General features: G+C 43.6%; 1 protein-coding gene across 1 annotated transcript; it reads right to left on the bottom strand.

The window, feature by feature from the left end:
• Nucleotides 1–1160: 1160 nt before the first annotated feature.
• Nucleotides 1161–10358, bottom strand: Scart1 (scavenger receptor family member expressed on T cells 1). Its single transcript, XM_087185353.1, is given in 11 exon segments — nt 1161–3931; nt 4456–4515; nt 4518–4618; nt 7491–7809; nt 7884–7949; nt 8301–8543; nt 8546–8614; nt 8693–9006; nt 9076–9397; nt 9577–9882; nt 10352–10358. Coding segments are annotated over 11 exon segments (2094 nt in total). The 3' UTR covers nt 1161–3644.
• Nucleotides 10359–12829: the final 2471 nt, after the last annotated feature.

Raw genomic sequence — 12829 nt, forward strand, 5'->3', positions numbered from 1 at the left:
ATGAACTTATCAGAACCTATGGGACACAATGAAAGCTGTCCCCTGAGGGACAGTCAGTGCTCACATTAGAGAAAAATAAAGAGCTCAAATAAATACCCTAATAATGCACCTCAAGAAACTAGAACAAGGGCCAAGGATTTAGCTCAGTGGCACTGCGCTTGCCTGGCAAGTGCAAGGTCCTGAGTTTGACCCCAGTATGAGGAAGGAAGGAAGGAGAGAGAGAGAGAGAGAGAGAGAGAGAGAGAGAAAGAAAGGGACTAGAACAAAAGAAAGAAAGAGACTAGAACAGTCCAAACCCAAATCTAGCATAAGGGGGAAAAAGATCAGAGCAGAAATTTACACTAAAAATATTTTTAAAAATCAATGCATCAATGAACTGGTTCTTTGAAAGAATAAACAAAATGGACAAACCCATAGCCAAACTTATGAAAAGAAGAAAAGACCAATATCAACACAATTAAAATTAAAAAGGTGAAATTACAGTAGATATAACTGAAATTCAGATCATTAGTAACTACTATGAAAAGCTGTTTCCCCAAATTTCAACAATGTCAAAGAAATAGACAAATTTCTAGACACACATGAATTACCAAAACTGAAACAAGAAGACATGAAAAATCTAATAAAAAACAATGACACTGAAACAGTAAAAAATATAAACTAGGAAACTCAAGACCTGATGGATTCACCACTAAATTCTATAGGACCTACAGGAAAGATACACCAATACTCCTCCAATTCTTCAATGAAATTGAAAGGAAAGGAGTACTTCCAAACTCAATCATGAAAGATAGCATTATTCTGCTTCAAAAGCCAGATAAGAACTCAACTAACATTCTCTTTAACATAAAAATCCTCAACAAGATGGCAAATAGAATGCTACAAATCATCAAAAAGACTATACATAATAACCAAATAAGTTTCGTTCCAGAGATGCAAAGATGGTTCAACATACACAAATCAATAAATGTAGTACACTTCATAAACTAAGCAATAACAAAAATTACATAATCAAAGCAATAGACGCAGAAAAAGCTTCTGACAAAATTCAACATAGGTTTATGATTTTTAAAATTTGAAGAAAATAAATACAGAAGAACTTATCTCAATCTGCTAAAAGCCATTTATGATGAAGCAATAGCCAACATGGTATCAAAAGGGGAAAAGCCAAAAGCTTTCATTCTAAAATCAGGAATAAGACAAGGATATCACTGTCACGACTTTTATTCAATATAGTACACAAAACATTGCCAGAGCAATCAGGCAAGAGACAGAAATAAAAGGGATACATATAGGAAAGAAAGAAGTCAAATTATCATTATTTATGGATAACATGATCCTTTACATAGAAGACCCAGAAAGTTGCACCAAAAGACTTCTAGAATTAATAACTAAATTCAGCAATGAAACAATACAGAAAATCAACACCAAAAACCAAGACAGTTTCTGTAGAACAATAATAATCCCACCGAAAAAAATCACTTAGGAAAACAATACCATTCACAATAGCAACAAGAAAAATTAAACATTCAGGAATTAACCTAACCAAAGTGAAAGACCTCTACAACAAAAACTACAGTACTCTGAAAAGGAGATACAAATGGACATTAGAAAATTAACATTATGAGGGTCCATTATCTGCCAGAAAGCTATGGGGACCTGTAACAAGAAGGTTAAAGTTCTCAGCACCTACATTTTTTTTGATAAGGGATCTGGGAAAGATTAAGGGAAAAGGAGAGGGCTGTAACATGTGCAAAAATATTCATGCAAGTTGTGTCCGCATATCAATTTTCCAAAATGAATCTCATTATCCTGTATTACTAATATGGATCCATTAAAAAAAAAGTGTCCAGGTGCTTGCTCCAGCAGTACATATACTAAAAAATGTCCAGCACTTGCTGATCAAGAACTACTTAAAGAGGACTAAAATCAGCACAGGATAAAAGTAAATACAGAAACTACCCACTCCTCCCTTGAGCTAATGTTGTTTTTCCTGAAAAGTTAACATATATGGATATCCTCATTTAAGTCTAAAGAGCCTTTTCTGGGGCCTTGACAATTTGCAACTTTGATGTACAACTTCAGTTACAATATAGATGTTCCTAAAAGATTAACAAAGAACAGGATGCCCTGGAAAATGCATTTCTAAAATATCTACTTTTGCCAGTTCAAGCCTTTTCCCAGATTTTCATTCCCTCCAATCTTTCACCCTGACTGTATATATTCTCTTGGAAACCTACCCACTGATTTTTTGCCACTGTACCCAGTGATCTAAGTATATTCCTTTATTATATCCTTTGTTGGTAAATTCTTTTTACTGCCAGCATCACAAGGCCTCTATGCTGTCTGGCAGGGCATGCCCATTCTCCAGAAGGATTCTGGGAGGTCTTATTCTCCCCTGTGATATCATGAGAGTCAATTGTACAGCAGAACAATATGAGGGTCAAATTGTCCACCAGAACTGCATGAGGGTTCATCCTTCATCAGGCCACAAATGTTTCCATTCAGTACAGATTGACTGTAGACATCACAAGGAAGAGGGTAACAGTGCAATTTTTTCCCAGAGAGAGTGAAGTCATGGAGGGAGGTCTTGGATGTGAGTGTTCACAGAGGCTTTGATCACACTGGGGGCAGGTCATATTTGGTGCTCACAAGTGGGTCTGTGGTTGGAGATAGATGTGAGGGTGAGAGTATGGATTGGTTTAGTGTGCAAAAGTGGTCCCAGATAGACATTCAGGATATGGTCTTAGTTGAAAATGGTCAGAGTTATTCTGTGTGACTGTGCTCAAGGACCTGTCGGGATCAAACAGGACAGTTGTGAGAGTTGAGTTTCAGGTGTATCCACCTCTCATTAAAAGAGGACAAGATGACAAGAGGGGTTACCACATGGGCTTTATGAAGGAAGGCCACTTCATAATCTGAGAAGAACTGCAAGGACATGTATGAGCTTGAAACATGAAAAGCCTGTGTCACACAAAAATATAAACATCCAAGGTGAGGCAGAGAAACGGGCCCAGAACAGGAGAAACATGGTGCAGTTTGATAAAACCTTCCAGGTAGGACTATTGACGAATGGGTGAAATCAAAGTATATTTAATAACATCTTCTTTAAGAAAGAGGATAAGGAAGACCCCAGGCTCCTATGTTCTTCTCATGCTCTGAGAACATTCATGGTTTCCATGGTCAGCTCATGAGCATCATATGATGGGCTATGGTCAACAATAGGACTTTATCCCTGGCTAAGCTTCAGGTCTCAGGCAGAGAGTAGCCCCATCTGCATTTAAGGAGAGAGACAAGCATTGCAATCCTCAGAGATTTCTCAGAACCCCAGGAGTTCTGGCCTACTGGAATCCCAATGCAAAGCAAAGCTCCTGCAAAGCTGACACAGGTTCAATATAGTTGGTGATATGACACAAAGATTATCGCTAACCTGAAACCCCCCAACCCAACTACCTAAAAAGACACTTTAAACAGCTACAAAAGATATCCAAAGGAAGAGAAAGAAATTCCCTGACCCAACGTCAAATGTCAATGAGAAGACTCCAATCTAAGGAACTTCTTGAAGGGATATGAGAACAGACCAACATCCTAGGATTGACAGGGAAATGAAGATCACAGACACAGAGAAACATCTCCCAGTTATTTTAAATATAGGCATCAACTAGAGCAGAGCTCTCTGAGTAGAAGCAGTAGAGCAAGAAGAGCACAATGAACCCACAGGCACAGAGATGCACACCTAAGGGGCTGAGGAGAACTCTGGACTCTTCCTCTGCTTCCTCCCCATGGCTTTGCTGAGGCTCTTCTATGTCATCATAATCCTCCAGCACTGGGTCTCCAGACATTGAGGGCCTCTCCTCTGTCTCCTCCACATGATCAGGTTCGATGTCCTCATAGACACCCTCAGAGGGCAGGGGCTCAGAAAGTCCAGATCCTGTAAGGACACACAAGAACTTGAAAGGACAGTCTTGCAGCCTAATCTCCCTCTTCCCTGGTACCTGTAGCCCTGCACATTGAGAACCCCAGTGCCTCTGCATCTGTCTCCTTGAGAATAGTCACTCTCACTGGAACCAAGCACTTTCCTGGTCACACAGGGATCAGGATTCTAGTGACGCTAGAGGGTCTAAACCCACCCCTGAGGCCTTCAACCTGCAATGACAGCAAAAGGGTTGGGGGGAGGGGGAAGCCTGCTGGTGGTGCCACAGGAGTTGGCATGCCCTTATCTATTGATCTTAGAAACACAGTGAAATATGAGTTCAGAGTCCCCAGGTCCTCAACACTTGATGGATCCACCTCATAGTTCCTTCCTAGCCTCTAAACAGGGGCTAGAATGAAGAAAGCCAGTATGGAGGGGATGGACCAGAACAGGAAGGGCCTGCTATGGCTGGAGTTTCCCAAGATTAACCCAGCCTCCACTCCCAGACCCTTTTCTAATTATTCCCAGGCATATTTACCTACCCATGCAGGCAGCTCTGCTGTAGCAATATTGAACTCCCAGAACAAGGAAGACAAACCCCCGAGGCAGCCAAGAACCAGGCAGGCAGTCTTAGGCAGAGTCCAGGCCTCAGCAACAGGTGGAGGGGTCAGGGAAGGGGCTGTAGGGAATAGAGAAAGGCGGGGTCTCCTGTGTTCTGGTTGCCTAGGGCATTGTGACCCTGTGCTTCGATGACCTCAACCTCTGAGGTAGAGGGAGAGACTCAAGAGAGATGGGCCACAGTGCTACCTGGACAAGCTGATATTCTTCCAGATGGCCCAAGATTACAAGGGAGAATGGCCCAAGTGCAGGGCCCAGGTGGGAGGGGCTAGGTAAAAGACCCAGGTGAAAATTCCAGGTAGGTTTCTAACCACTAGATGGGTTGAGTTAGGAGGCACAGGACATATGATCCAGGTGTGGGAAAAAAGGAAAGCCCCTGCCCCCTTCCTTGGAAAAAAAAAGTCACAATGCCTAAGAGGCCAAACCCCACAGTCACCAAAGGAAATCCCCCTGACATGTGGCTACTCTCAGCCCAGGATTCCACATTCAGGCATGCAGAGGGAAGGAAAGCAATTGACATGCCTGGAACACTTAAAGAGAGTCAGTCTTGGACATGGGGTCCCAGCGTCCCCAGGACCAGGCAGAGCTAAGCCCCTCTGGTCACTCAGGAACAAGAGTAAAACTGGTGAGAAGGCGTCACCAACCTGATACTGAGTTCCCAAGACACCTACAGGAAAATGCACACCTAAGCACCAAAATGAGGAGGTGTGGACAATCCTGAGTAGCACAAAGCTGCCCAATACAGAGGTAGTCCGTGTCCTACTCAGCCAGAGCCCAACAGGATAGAGGAGTAAAAGCCTGTGTTTGGATCACTAAATGAGACTTTTCACACCAGAGACCTGGGCGGGGGGATGAGGCTCAGGAGAAAAGAGCAGATATTTAAAGATAGTGTCCACTCCTGAAAGAGAAATTAGGGAAACAATCCCTTTCACAATAGCATCCAAAACAAAATGAAATATCTAGGAATCAATCTAATGAAGGAAGCAAAAGACCTCTACATTAAGAAGTACAACACCCTGAAAAAAAGAGATCAAAGAGGATATAAGAAAATGAAAAGACATCCCTTGATTCTGAGTAGGAAGAATCAATATAGTGAAAATGGCCAGATTTCCAAAACTACTATATAGATTCAATGCAATCCCAATTGAAATCCCAACAGTATACTTCACAGAGCTAGAAAAAACAATCCAAAAATTCATTTGGAATAAGAAGAGACCTAGAATAGGAAAAGCAATTCTAGACAATAGAGACATGGCAGGGGGTTTCAGAATCCCCAACTTGAAACTACTCTACAAAGCTACTGTGATAAAAACAGCATGGTACTGGCAAAGAAACAGGCCCAAGGATCAGCGGAATAGACTAGAAGATACAAAAACAACTCCAGACATACTCAGCTACCTCATCCCTGACAAAGAAGTCAACCGTCCTCACTGGTGGAAAGATAGCCTCTTCAATCAATGGTGTTGGAAAAATTGGATTTCAACTTGCCAAAGATTAAAATCAGACCCCTATCTTTCACCATGCACTAAACTAAAATTGAAGTGGATTGAAGATCTAAATATTAAAACAGAAACACTAAACTTGCTGGAAGATAAGTTAGGTAGAACTCTTGAAGACATTGGCATAGGAAAAAACTTTATGAACAAACCCTCAGTAGCATGGGAACTAGCACAAAGAATCAACAACTGGGATCTCATCTTATTAAAAAGCTTCTGCACTGTGAGAGAAACCACCAACAGAGCTAAGAGACAACCAACAATGTGGGAAAAAAATTTTACCAGCTGTTCCTCAGACAAAAGTCTACTGTCTAGAACATATAAAGAACTCAAAAAAATCAGACCCCCCAAATATAAAGACCCAATTCAAAAATGAGCATCTGAAATGAACAGACATTTCTCAGACAAAGAAGTAAAAGCAGCAAATAAACATATGAAAAAATGTTCAACATCCCTGGTCATTGGAGAGCTGCAGATGAAAACAGCACTGAGATTCTACATCACCCCAGTAAGAATGGCTGCTATCAAGAAATCAACCAATAGAGTGGGGTATTTAGCTCAGTGGTTCCGGCACCTGCCTCGAAAGCTCAAGGTCCCTAGTTTAATCCCCAGTACCAAAAAAACACAAACAAAAAAAAAGAAGACTTAAGAAATCAACCAAAAACAACTGCTGGTGGGGTTGTGGGGAGAAAGGAACCCTTCTTCATTGTTGGTGAGAGTGCAGACTGGTGCAACCACTGTGGAAATCAATATGGAGATACCTCAAACAACTAGGATTGGAAGTCCCATTTCACCCAGCTATCCTTCTGCTGGGTATCTTCCCCCAAAAATTAAAAGAATCATACCACAGTGATATATGCTCACCCATGTTTATAGTGGCACAGTTTGTAATAGCTAAAGCTTGGAAACAGCCCAAGTGCCCATCAACTGTAGACTGGATAAAGAAGATGTGGTTTTTAATAAAATGGAGTACTACTCAGCCATAAAGAATGAGAAACTAGAGTCATTTATAGCTAAGCGGATGCACATTGAGGACATACTCTTAAGTGAAATAAATAGGACACACATGTGTAAATACTAAATAGTTTCTTTAGTGTGAAAAACTAAAAGTGTAAATAAGGATCAAAATATATAATTGATATTGTGAAATAGGAAGAAAAGGTCTAAAGGAGTAGGGAAAGTGGGAGGGGTAGGGGAAAGTAAAGAAAGGAAAAGAAAAAATATGAGAAAAGGAAAAAATGGAAACAAAGTTTTTGTAAATTAGGAACGGTGGAGGGGATGAAGGGAGGGCAGGCAAATGGGGAAAAAATAAGAACCAAGATACATTATGCACAGGTACAAGATCCCAATGATGAACATAATTGTACTGTATGCCTAAAATGTAGCAATAAACTAAATGGAAAAAAAATAAAAATAAAGACACTGTCCCTGTGCCCTTCTCCCCACCCCAACTCCCCACCCACTCACCAGAGCAGCACACACCTGCATCCTCCTTGTGTGCACAGTCACCATGTCCCCAAGTCTCAGCCAAGCAGCCTAACAGTGATGCCTCACTGCCACGGCACCCCACTTCATCCAGCCACACAGGCCCTGATCCAGGACCAAACGCAGCCCCCTGCACTGCATCCACGGCCTGGCCACAGCCCAGCTGTCGGCACACAACCTCGGTGTCGGCCAGGTCCCAGGAGTCATCACACACAGCGCCCCATGAGCCCGCATGACAGACCTCCACACGCCCTGAGCAGCCATCCTCGCCCCCTCGAACACGCAGTACACCTTCCTCTGAAAAAGGAGACGATGGTCATCTCTGGAGACTCAGTGGGATGGGCAGGTGAACCTGGACATGGAAAGGATACCTGGGCAGCTGAGCACAGATGAGCAGTTGAGAGTCTGCTCATGGTCCTCAGGAATCTCTGCCTTCTCTGTGTGGGAAATTAGGAAACATCTCAGGATTTGCAAGCTCAGCAGCTTCACACTCTGTGGAAATTTGTTTTCCTTCCCTTTTCCTTTGTATCTCCATACCAGTTTCTGTTCTTGAAAGGAACAGAACTGTTTGTGTTCAAGGGAGGGTAGCCACACAAGCTGAGGGGTTCCACACACCAGTCCCCTGTGTATGTCCTTAGAAGATGCCAAGGAGTCCAGTAGTCCTGCTTCCCTCACTGGGGGAGAACCAAAGGTCTGAGACGACCCTAGATGGTCCATAGCCAACTCAGGAGCTGCACAGCAGTGACCGCCCTTCACACAAGCACACAAGCACATCGCCTCCTACTCACCTGCACACAGGAGCCAGGCCTCTTCCACGCTGGAGCAGGAATGCTGGTCCCAGGGGGCTGAAGGGCACTGCCACAGGGACCTGTCATGCCTGGGCCTGCACTGAATAGAAGCCAGCCAGAAAGCCCCAGGGGAAGGCCAGCTCCCTGCCCTGGCCAGCAGCTGCCCTTGGGGCCCACAGCCCAGCTGCCCACACAGGATCCCCAGGGAGGAAGTGCTCGGGGCGTGGCAGACTCCACCCCAAGTCCGTTGTAAAAAACTTCCAGCCGCCCTGTGCATGGCTGACCATAATTCTGCAGCCTGAGATGCGTGAACTCTGCAAACAGAGAGGCCAGTTAGCAAGGAGGAGATGGGAGGATGGGGACATGCAAGACACACTGGACCCTGCACCGACCTGAGCAGAAGACCCCGGCGTCCTCCTTGTGCCCACAGTCGTGCCGGCCCCAGCCCTGCGAAGGGCGCTGCCACAGCACAGACCCATTGCCCAGGCAGCCCAGCTCATCCATCCAGACGGGCCCTGATCCCCTCCCGAAATGGGCGGCAACCTGAGCGTTGAGGGCGCGGCCACAGCCCAGCTGCTCACAGACCACGTGGGCATCCTCCAGGTCCTAGGCGGCGGCGTCACACACCGTGCCCCAGGTGCCTCCCTGCAGCACCTCCACACACCCTGCACAGCGGCCAGGGCCCCCAGCCAGCCGCACCTGGAGGCTCCCTGCGAAGAGGCTGAGTAAGGACACGAGAGGCCACATCAGGGGAAGGGAGAGCAGGGGCCCACACTCGCTAGAGCACACGACACCCACGTCCAATGAGGACCCCGCGGCCACCAGCACAGACACAGACACATGGCACTGGGTCAGGCGGGTCTCTGAGCCCGCGCAGCGCACATGGCTCAGCCTTACAGGGACAGCACCGCTGCCAGGGGTTGGCGCGTCGTAGGCCTGCTCAGCCTCTCCACACCCAAGCTGCCTACACACGACGCTGGCACCACGCAGGTCCCAGGCATCATGCAGGACGCGGCCCCACGCTCCGTCCAAGGAGACCTCCACACGACCATCGCAGCTACTCTGTCTGTCCCTCAACCTAAGGGCTCCGGAGAGACCTGGGAGGCACAACGAGGGATCTTGGATTTTGGTTGAGATTGGGGGTCACAGGGATGGAAAAAGGGAAGGACAATCACTCCCACGCAGCCCCACCCAGTCTCAGGCCCTTCTTATCCATCATCTGGTCTGTTCACTGCTCCCTGACCTTCTTCCACCACAGTCCTAGAGTGGCACCAACCTGAGCAGAGGATGGAGGAAGAGTTTCCGGGGGCACAGGGCTTCGCTCCTAGGGTACTGGATGGGCAATTCCACAAACAGAGTTCAGTCCCCACACAGTGAAACACATCCAGCCAGGTAGGAGCATCCTGGTCCCCAAAGTGACCTCCTCCCAATGTGGCCACTGCGTTCCCACAATTGAGCTGGTGGCACAGGACGGTGGCATCTGCTAAGTCCCAATGGGCTGCACAGAGGGGTGCCCAAATGCCCTACACCTGAAGCTCCACACGGCCCTCACAGGGGCTGCTGCCATTGACCAGCTGGAACCCTGAGGGACAAAAGGAAGCAGTGAGGCTCCAGATGGCCACCACCCAGAGACACTGATGCTCATGTGAGCCTCCTTACAGTGCACACTGGCTCTCAAGAGTCAGGCTAAAGGCAAGAAAACAGGTTTGCAATGTGGTATCAAAAAAATTAGGCTAAGGAATTACAATGTCCATGCCTCCACTAAAGCAGTGATTAAGCTGGCGGAACTGTCAAAATCAACTGTCAGAATACAGAATGTGGGAGGACTCTAATGAGAAAGAAGCTACCTATATTGGCTTTCTGCATAAGTAGAAAGTGAGACCAGGCAGAGTAAGTCAGTGGACACAACACAATTAATCTGCAAAGACTAGGAGAGTAAGCCTTCTCTCTAACCCCACCCCCTCCACATATGGGGTGGGGGGAGGCACATATGCCCCAGATGTAAGCTAATGGCAATGGAAATTTTCTCTTGTTCATAGCTCAAGCAATACCTGTCATAACTGGAGCTTTAAGATATATGTTGAGAAATTAATTCCTGATTTTGATTGTAGGAAAATGGGGAATTATTTGTTGTTTAGAACAACCTCCAAAAGGGCAGAAATATTTGAGCTAGGCCTCAAAATATCAGTAGGAAGAAATAAGAGAAGAAAATGAGAGAGAAAAATCTCAGTGTTGAATGGTATTGGTGGTAGGTAAGTAGAACTTTCAAGAATGAGAAACAGAATGATGGAAAAAGAGGATATCTACAGAACAGCAGTGGGGCTAAAACTAAAAAAACCAAGTGTAGTAGGATCATATATATCTCTAAATACTGCGTTTTTTATTTAGCAGGAAAAGTTTTTTAAATTTAATTTTACTAATATAGTGCAGAAAAATGATAGAGAGATGTTATAGAGACTTGGCAATATTTTAGATAAGAAGTTGTAGGTTCCAGTGAATGTGACCCAAATGTTCTTCAAGCCATACTACAGTAAACCTGTCAAAAGTTCAAGACAAAGAGCACCAAAAATAGCAAAAGTGTCAAATCACATTAAAAAGAAATCCCCAAGACTAACAGTAGGCTTCTCATTGGACACTATTATACAGACCAAGAAAGAAAAGACTATGGGATATTCAAAGTCCTGAAGAAAAAACTGCTAACCAGAATGCTATACCCAGAAAAGCTCTCCTTCAGAAAAGGAGAATTAAAGACTTTGAAACATAAGCAAAACCTGATTAACAGTAGACCAGCCCTGCAAGAGATAGAAGTTAAAAGAATGTTAAAGGCATGCTACACTAGAAGCAAAAGGATGAGAGCACACAAAAGACAAAACTCAAAAAAAAAAAGTACAAAACTCAACAGTAGAGCAGATTCCCAAAAGAGAAAAAAAATTCATTAAACCTCATCACTTCAGAAAACCACCAAATCACAAAGATGGACAACAAAAGATAAGAAATGAATGTAGCATACACCAAACTAACAGAAGACATTAACAAAATTATGGGAATGTGCATTTGCTTGTCAATAATAACCCTGAATGCAATAACATTATTAAATTCTTCAATTAAAAGATATATATGCTGGATGATTAGATACTAGATGAAAAAATTAAACCCAGCAATATTCTCCCTACAAGAAATTCACTTCACCAGAAACTATACATAGACTGAAACTAAAGGGACAGAAAAAAGATATTTCACACAAACAGAAACCAAAAGTAAGCCGGAGTACCTATATTTACATTGAATAAGACAGGCTTAAATTCAAAGTATAAAAGAGACCAAAATGGTCTATTTTTACACAAAAAGTTATAATAATTGTGCATAAATATATGTACATCCAATACCAGAGTACCCAATTTAATAAAACAAACATTATTAGATCTCAAGAAAGAAACCAGATTCATTACAAAAACAGAGGGAGATGGCAACATCCCACCTTCATCTGTTGACAGATCCTTCAAAGAAAAAAATGACACAGAAACACCAAGCTGTAGTATAGACCAGTGGACCTAACACACATTTACAGAACAGCCTCAGAAGACACAGTCTTCTCTTTGAACATGGAACATATCCCAGGTTATGTTAAGCCACAAAGACTCAAAAAGTGAAAATAATGGCAAGTGTATTTTGTGGCCACAATGGAATATAACTAAAAACCAGCAACACGAGGGACTTGAGAAATTATAAAGATACAGTACATGGACATTTTGAAAGAGATTCCCTTGAACCACCAATGGGTTTGTGAAGAAATCAAGAGGAAACTTTAAAGTTTTCTGAAGCACATGAAAACACAACATTGCAAGTCCTGTGAATGGGTGGAAATGCAGCTCAGTGGTAGGATGTGTGCTGAGCATACACAAGACCCTAGGTTCAATATCCAGAAACACCACCAAACAATTGAAAAATCAAACAAAACAATAAGAAAAAAATGATCCAAAACCCATAGAACACTGCAAAAATACTTAGAGGAAAGGTTACAGCAAAAAGTGCACCCATCAGAAAATGAAAAGAAGCCAGGCATGACTGGTAGGCCTATGACCCCAGTATCTGGGGAGCCTGAGATAAGAAAATCACAAGTTTAAATCCAGAATGGACAACTTAGTAACTTAATAAGATTCTGTCTCAAAAATAAAAAATAAAAAAGGACTTGGTATGTAGCTCATTGTGAAGGGACTGGGTTCAACTACTACTGCAAAAAAAATTAAAAACAGGAAAAGCCATGCACAGTGTCAGGCACCTATAATCTCAGATACTTGAAGGGCACTGACACGTAAAGATTCCAAGTTTGAAGCCAGCCTGAGCAACTTAGTAAAAACCAGTCTCAAAATAACAATAACAATAATAATGATGTCTGTGGATAAAGCTCAGTGGTAAAGCACTCACCTAGTATGTTGAAGTCCCTAAGTTCAATCCTGAGTACTTCAAAAATAAAAAGATTTGAAACTAACAACCTAACAATGTAACTCAAGGAACTAAGAAATGCAATA

Source organism: Heterocephalus glaber, unplaced genomic scaffold (genome assembly GCF_053883595.1).
Source record: "Heterocephalus glaber isolate CG9 unplaced genomic scaffold, H.glaber_assembly_v1.0 deba00001497, whole genome shotgun sequence".
NCBI lineage: Eukaryota > Metazoa > Chordata > Mammalia > Rodentia > Bathyergidae > Heterocephalus > Heterocephalus glaber.